The sequence below is a fragment of the Hydra viridissima genome, unplaced genomic scaffold, assembly GCF_058129835.1.
Source record: "Hydra viridissima isolate aposymbiotic clone 2 unplaced genomic scaffold, HvirCarnegie_v1 scaffold_8, whole genome shotgun sequence".
NCBI classification, from domain to species: Eukaryota; Metazoa; Cnidaria; class Hydrozoa; order Anthoathecata; family Hydridae; genus Hydra; species Hydra viridissima.
Genome location: NW_028324307.1, coordinates 12018375 through 12026540, shown reverse-complemented (window position 1 = coordinate 12026540; position 8166 = coordinate 12018375). Strand labels below are relative to the sequence as shown.

Here is an 8166-nt window from a genome sequence, read left to right as displayed (position 1 = left end):
GGTCTTTGAACCGCAGGACGAGGAGCTGGAACAGGTCTTTGAACCGCAGGACGAGGAGCTGGAACAGGTCTTGGAACAGGAGCTGACTGCAGAGCTCTTACAAGATCTGCTTTTTTCATCCTGTAATAATATTTAACATTTCGCACTCTAGCGATTTCTTTTAATTCTTTGACAGTTTTGTTTTCCATTTTTTATAGAGTAAGATTTTTATTTATATCGTTTTTCAATTTTGTAACTTTTTTGTGAAAAGTTACAAAATGTTATCAGAATTTAAAATTTCTATCTTTATACCGTTATCATCTACTTTCCCATTTCGATTATAAAAGTATTTGCACCCATGTTTCGTCTCGTTAATGGCTTTGTAAAGGGAATTGTATTCAGTCACCTCACCCGTTTCTACATTAGTGATTCTCACAACGACAGGAGTATTTCTAATATTATGAAGACGAGCATATTTAGGATTACTTTCATTCGGCTTTTCTTTTTTTGCTCTCTTTCTAGGTCTGCCTACAGGCCTATCTTCTTTCGAATCTTCCAAAAGCGTATCCTTATCGATGAGCTTGTTCTCGATAGCAATCATCATCAGCGTCATTAAATGGTTTGATGTTCTTGAAACACCATTTTCTCTTAACAATTTTTTCAAATCCTTCACTGTATATCTCATGTTTTTATTATGTAATGAAAAAAATTATTTAAATCATTTTATCAAGAGTTCGAATCGTGTATTTTTTTTAAAATTCGAAGAATTTCATTGATCCTAAAAGGATTTTAAAAATCAGAGAATTTCATTGATCCTAAAAGGAACTATAATCAGTAAACAGCTATCATGTTAGTTCCATTAGATTGGAAGCTCAACAGTTTGTCTGAAACAATCACCGCGTAAATAACAGTGTTTGCAGGTGTTGCAGTACGGAATTGAACATTGACAACCAATTCAGCAGTTTCAGAAACTACTCTTTCTTTTTGCTTGCTTATATCCACCAAGAATATCGGGAATAAATTTTTATACTCCAGCAAAGATAAACCAGATTGGCAAACAAGCTCATTTGTTCCATAATATCTATCGTCGAACGAGAAAGCGTCCGAATGAGCTTGTGTAATTTTCTTCTCTCCAAAATTCAAGTCGTAATTGTAATTGGGGTATTTTATCCCATTGACAGTCACGTAAAAATTGTTGACATCGCAATGGTCGAATATGGACGGATTCACAGTTTGACTTTGATTTCTATTTGATTGAAGTGCGAGCAGTATGAATCTAGGAATGCTCTTGTCTGTGGCTCTTCCAAGAGACCAATTGAATTGCGTTATTCCAGCTGGTACAATCTGCCTTTCAACTCTGTTTGATTTAAACGCTACTGGTATGGTCAACTTACTCTTCATCAAGTCATAGAAATTATTTTTCTCAGTCAAGTCCAATTCAAGTCTAGGCATGAATAGTCTGAATTTCGACAAACTAATCGTTCCTGCAGCAACACTCTCAGCTCTGTATATAGCATCGTCATTTCCTTTCTTTGTAAATTTAATGGTGTGTCTGAAACCGTAAACAACTTTATCATAGGTTTCGCAAAATCCAAAAATGTGTCTCAAGGGTATTTTAAACGAAAATGCTCCAATGGATGTGGTGTCTGCAAACAAATGATCTCTCCTCACGACGAACCCACCATTTCCAGTGGCGTTTGACGAATCCTTATACCACATCTGTTTAAGACCTTCCGCCACCTGAAATGCATAAGGGTATTTTAGCAATCCAAGCATCGCTGTTCCTTGGCCTGGTTCTGTCACTCTTTCTACTTGAGCCCCTGTTAAATCGTAAGTGATTTCGCTAAACAAATACATCATTGCATTGTGCACCAAGGTAATATTATCCGTTGCTGTGTACGCAGTTCTATCTGCTTTTTTCAACACTCCTTCGATGAGGACGTACGCCTCTGACGGAACTGTATGCACAGACTGACAATCAATTTCAAAGGTGATGTCGGTTGAATTATTTAAATCGAGATTTGATGGAAGGTACTCATAGAAATCAATTTTTTCAATACCAGTGTCATATTCTGGTTTTTCTGTTACTCTTAATCTGTCGGCGTTAATCATTTTTATATAAGAAATAAAAAAAGTTTAAATCCTTTTAGGATCAATGAAATTCTTTGAGATCACTTCATGCAGTGCGCATCCCACTCCCTAGTCGAACAAGATCCTGAATTTTAACTGCATTTTCTTCTGTCATTTTTCTTCTCCTTGTAGATTTCTTAATGGACGACCCATATAACAATTTATGCAAATCATCTATGGGCTTAACCACGTCGTTCACTAACGTATTGATCTTATCGGCTGGACTCCCCCTATTGGCTTGCATCTCTGGTTTCTCCGTCCCAGTGATTGAGTACACTTTTTCGATCGCTTTTTTACCCTTGTCAATAGCAACATCTTTGGCAGTAGATATAGCTGAAGTAGCCAATTCTTTACCAGCAGATTTTGCGGCCAGGATGGCTTCTCTACCCAGTTCGCTCTTTGCCGCCTTTTTTAACAGGCTCAAAGAAGATCTTGATGCGTTAGAGGCAGCAGCCCTTCTCAAAAAATTCTTAATCGTATCCACAATTCCTCCTCCAAAAACGTTCTTTTTAACATATCTTCTGTTGTTTATGATTAGCATTTTTTAAATGGGTAAATATTTTTTTATATCTTTTGATATATACTTCTTTGTAGATGTTTGTATTGCTCTTTGTTTATCTCTTTTTGTCTTAGCAATTCATCACAAATGGCGACAGCTACGTTTTTAGAGGTCTGATTTCCAGCATGACCAGCAGCGATGCTCAATTCAAGCTGTTCTACAAGAGCATTGGGGTCGCTTGGAAGAATAATGATTCCTTTACCTGTTCTTTTAACACTATTTTGACTTTTAAATCTATCCCAAATGGGCTTTATAATTTCCGTGTATTTTGCTAGTCTGGAGCTTTTTGCTCTGTTTGGATTTGATTCTGAGTAAATAGCTCCAGTGTCGAACAAAATTTTCGAATAATTTTCCAAATCTTCATCGTTCACATCGCTCCATTTGTTCATAGAATCAGGTTCCGTCATAAGACTCCAAAGACCCTCTGTTCCTTCATACCTCTTTCCTCCAACAATGATATCATTTCCATCTACTTGCACCTCCATTTTTCCAAAGAACCTTTTTTTTCCAATTTTACTAATTTCGAAATTTCTTTTAACTACATTGTTTGTAAATCGCGTATTATACATTTCTAAATATTGGGATGAAATATCTCCTAATGGATTAGACTCATCCACATGAGCAGGCTCGTTATTCACTTTTTCTTCAATACTCTTGATCATCTTTTCATTGCTTTCGATGAGAGGTTTATAAAACTGACTCAAATCACTCTGATAATTGGCATTTGAAATGTTTCTGTTGAGGCTTTCTTCATAGATTTGTTTTCTGTTCTCATTAATATTTTTAATAATTTCAGCCCTCTTTTTAGGGTCTAGTATTTTAAAAAATGACATTTTTTTTTAATCACAAGAAAAAAACTTAAATAAAAACCCCGAGTTGACGTTTTTATTTATTTTAAATTCACTTGTGAAATCCTGGAAAATCATTATGATTTTTTAAACATGTTGTTAAAGGCTTTGATCGCTTGATCTCTTCCCTCATTGATCAAAGACTCTTTGGTCACTTCGTCAATAGCATTTTTATTTGTGGATCTTATCTCACTCATCATAGACTTAAACTTTTGAAGTTCATTCAAAATCAATTCATATTCTGAATCGCTCACAACATCATCCTTCAACGCTTTTGAAATGTGATCGCTTATGGTGTTTAGTTTTGAATCTGCAAGCACTTTTATTTTTTCATGCTTTTCTGCTTTTAAAGCCAATTTTTTATTAACTTGACCTCCAACGATAGATAAAAAACCAAGACTTAGAGCCACACTTTCGCAAGCAATCGCAACAGGAGCAGCTGCAATGGTGGTTAAAAATCCTACTCCAACAGCACCAAGAGCGATACATAAGGCTTGCATTGAATCATCTGCAAAAGAGATGATTCTTACAGCTCGATGGTACTTTTTGCTCAAAGTCATTCTTTTTTCCTTTTCCAATTCAGTCTCCTTTTGGATTTCTCCTATTTTTTGAAGTCTGTAATGATGCCCTTCATAGAATGGAGCCGTTGCTAGATCTGGATAAAGTTTATTGTTTATTTCCATTTATTTTCTTTACGTAAAGTATTTAATTCAAATCGATGTGCGATATTTTACAAAGCATCTCTCCTTTTTTGACGGTAACATCGCGTTCACTATTACTATTTACTTCTATAATAATGTCATCTGCAGAATCTGAAAGAATAATATCGTTTTTATAATATCTAAGCTGATCTTTTAATTTATTCGTCAACGTCACGACTGAAATACCTTTGTCTAATTTCAGCCCGATGGATAAAGATATTTGTTTGTGCGAAAGGGGCTGAAATTTTATTTCCTTTTGAGCAAAAATCTCGTACTGGTTGTTTATGTTTAACTGAGGAGAGTGTTCCAATTTAGTCTTGGTTATAATACTATGACTCTGTTTTCTTTTCTCTAAAGATCCAATTCTTTCTTCCATATGCTTCAACACCGTTTCAAAACCGTTCCATTCTAATTCCTGGACATTTCTTTTATACTTATGAGTAAATGACATTTTTTATAAAGAAAAGAAAATTATTTAAATCCTTTTAGGATCAATGAAAATCTTTCGATTTTTAAGATCCTTTTTGCATAGAAATCAATTCTTTATTGTTCACCCAAGAGTTGAACGTATCAGGATATCCTAACCATTTTACTAAGGATCTGCTCTTTTGCTTGCGAATGACTTTTTCAATTCTAAATACGTCTTGATAGGTCTTTTGCATTTCTTGTTCATAAAAGGTACCTTGTATCTCTTCACCATGATGGTCTGATATTTTATATGTGGGCGGGTCTGTGTACTGAATTTTTGATACAGTAAAAACCTCCTCTGTCCATCTTGGCGTGTATCCTTTTTCAAAATGAGACTTCTTTTTGGCGATCCTCACTTTATCACCCATGGAAAATTTAGGCTCTCGTCTTTCTGCTTGCAACTTTCCATTGAGGCTCATCCATACCCTGCTTTTATTCTTTTCATCGCTCGCTTCAACTGGAGTCATTTTAATGGAAGAGTGTTTGGTGTGATTGTAGTCATCTACCATTTTGTCTAAAACGCCAATGTATCTATTGGTGTTGTTAGCTGAAAAGTATTTAAACATTTTCTCTTTCATCGTTCTATTCCATCGTTCGACAACAGAACTTTTTTCTTCATTTTCAGTAGAGTATAACGACACACCTAGAGCTTTTACATGCTTGTTATAAAATTCTTTTCCTTTATCTACCCACATCTTCATACACTTTCTTTTCTCGAATATTTTGCTAAGAGCGTTGGCTACATCAACTCCAGTCTTACTCTTTAATGGAACAATCCATCCATACTTTGAAAACACGTCAATCACCATGAGCAAATATTTAATCCCGTTGTTGAATTTTGAAAACGATTGCATGTCAACCAAATCAACAGCCCATATTTCATCCCTATTATTCACAAATACTTTTCTTCTTCTAAAATGCTGAATCATCGGTTTATGAAGCTCGTTTGCAAGCTGATCTGTCCATTTTATTTTCTCCGGTGGTTTTTTTTCAGATTTTTTGAATCTGTGGAAAAATCTTTGATTTTTTTCACTCCTAATCCGAATTTGGCTTTGGCTTTGATGATGGGCTCAATTATTTTTCGTTCGTTAATTTCTCTCTGAGTAGGGTTTTGTATAGAGTTCATTTCTTCAAGCATCATTTGATCTGCTAGATTTCTGTTTTGCTTGTCGTTAAAATATTTATAAGCGAGATCGTGATGGTAGGCTGCGTTATCCACTCTGTCCACCGGCTTGCTCCAATCTTGATACATGTCTGTAGAAGTTAGCCTTTTGTCTAAATTCGTACCAGGTCCTGCAAAGTTCATCCCTGGGACGTGCATTTCTCCTGGAAACTTTGCCCATGGAAGTTTGATTTTGTTAGAGAGTTTGTTAATCGATTCAACCAAGTCTCCTCCTTTGGCAGACGAAACAAATTTGTTTTTGGTTGATCCGCAGACGGAGCAAGTTCCTTTGAGCATATTTCTATTGTTTTTGCTTATCGCATGACGCAAGTTTTCTGTCTCTGTGTTTCTCTTACATTTGACGCAGTACATTTTTATATTTAAATATAAATTTTTTAACATAAAAATGGATATTACTGATTTGTCATGGAATACCGGCAAAAGCAAAAGAAACAACAATGAACTTTTACCAAGAAGTATACGAGGAATCATTGTTGGAAAGTCTGGCTGTGGAAAAACAACGTTGCTGTTGAATTTACTACTCAAGCCTGGTTGGTTAGATTACAACCATTTACAAGTGTTTGGTAAATCCCTTTTTCAACCAGAGTATAAAATACTGAAAAAGTCATTTGAAAAAAGATTGCCAAAAGAGATCATTCTCGACTTGTTCAAAGTTCAAGGTGAAATAGAAAGATTAAACATGAGCCCAGAATGCGTGATTGAAGATATTTCAAAAAAATGGGGAGACAAAGCAGACATGGAATGTCAATTTTTCGAAACAGCAGACGACGTGCCAGAACCTGAAGATCTCGATCCCTCCAAAAACAATCTGATGATCTTTGACGATTTGCAGTTATACAAGCAAAACAAATGCGAAAAATATTACATCCGAGGAAGACATTCCAACGTGGATTGTTTCTATCTAGCACAAAATTATTTTATGTTACCTAGACAAACCATAAGAGAAAACACCAATTTCATTTGCTTGTTTCCACAGGATTCGAAGAATATAAACCACATTTATCATGATCATGTTTCTAGCGATATGGGGAAAGAAGAATTTAAAAAGTTTTGCAAGAAATGCTGGTCTCAACCTCACGGATTTGCTGTGATTGATCTGTCCTCTAAGAAGGATGAAGGAAAATATAGAAGTGGACTTGACACTTTTTATTTCCCCAATGAATGATTTTTTTAAAAGATCTAAATAAAAAATCTCAAATTATAAAATGACAAGCTTTACAATCGACGCTGATGGGCATTCAAGCGTAATCATTACAGATTTTTTAGATAAAATCGTTTTTGATGATGGGAAGAAGTATGAAATGGCTTTTTTAGGCCTTGAAACGTATAACAGCTTTCCAAACATCATCAGTACAAACAATTCTTTCAGGTATAGCATGAACAATGGAGCGAATTGGGAAAATATCGTCATTCCAATAGGGAGCTATGATATTTCTGACATTAACACTTATTTGCAAAAATCTGTTTCAGAAACGATAAAAAATTACACAGCCCAAAGCCCTAGTTTCATTTCTAGATATAAAATCAGTTACAATGCTGAAAACATCAAAATTACAGGTAACTTACACACTTTAAAAACAAACGTTAAATTAGGCTTAAATTATATGCTGGATTTTAACGTGGACAACAGTATCGCGTCCGTACTGGGATTTACAAAAAGACAGTTGGATCCCAATTCGGAATACGAGTCTGACGACATTTCTAGAATTACAACGATCAACTCCATCAGGGTTCTCAACAATGTGGTTGGCTCCTCCTATGTGAACGGGAAACATTCAACCGCCATTTACACCTTTTATCCAAAAGTAGCACCTGGTTATAAAATCGTTGAAAGACCTGCTCATTTGATTTACCTCCCTGTAAAATTGAGCTCGATTTCCACGATGATTACAAAAATCGTTGATCAAGACGGAGAACTTATCGATTTTCGCGGCGAAAACATTGCTATCCGATATCACATACGAGAAGTGAAATAAATATTTTCCTATGTATATAAAATGAGCAACTACCAAAAAGTACAACTAAACATTTCACAAGGACAAGCTGATAAAATAAAAAAAGCGATTCGAGAAAAGAGTGACGTTCATATAAGGCTAACTCATTCAGATCTAGACGGTGAACACATTCTTGCAGTGACGAAAGCCCAATTGAATAAAATTACAAAAGCGTACACCAACGGAACCGGAGTCACCCTCAAACTGAGCAAAAAACAATTATCCTACAACTCCAAAATAGAAGGCGGATTTATCGGTGCTTTGCTTCCACTCTTGGGGATGCTAGGTAGCACACTTGCGACGA

At 35.5% G+C, this 8166-nt stretch overlaps 1 protein-coding gene across 1 annotated transcript; it reads right to left on the bottom strand.

Moving 5' to 3' along the window:
- Positions 1-810: 810 nt before the first annotated feature.
- On the bottom strand, positions 811-2091 carry LOC149885132 (uncharacterized). Its single transcript, XM_090094632.1, has one exon. The coding sequence runs from the start codon at positions 2089-2091 to the stop codon at positions 811-813; it is 1281 nt and encodes a 426-aa protein (XP_089950758.1).
- Between the last annotated feature and the right edge of the window lie 6075 nt (positions 2092-8166).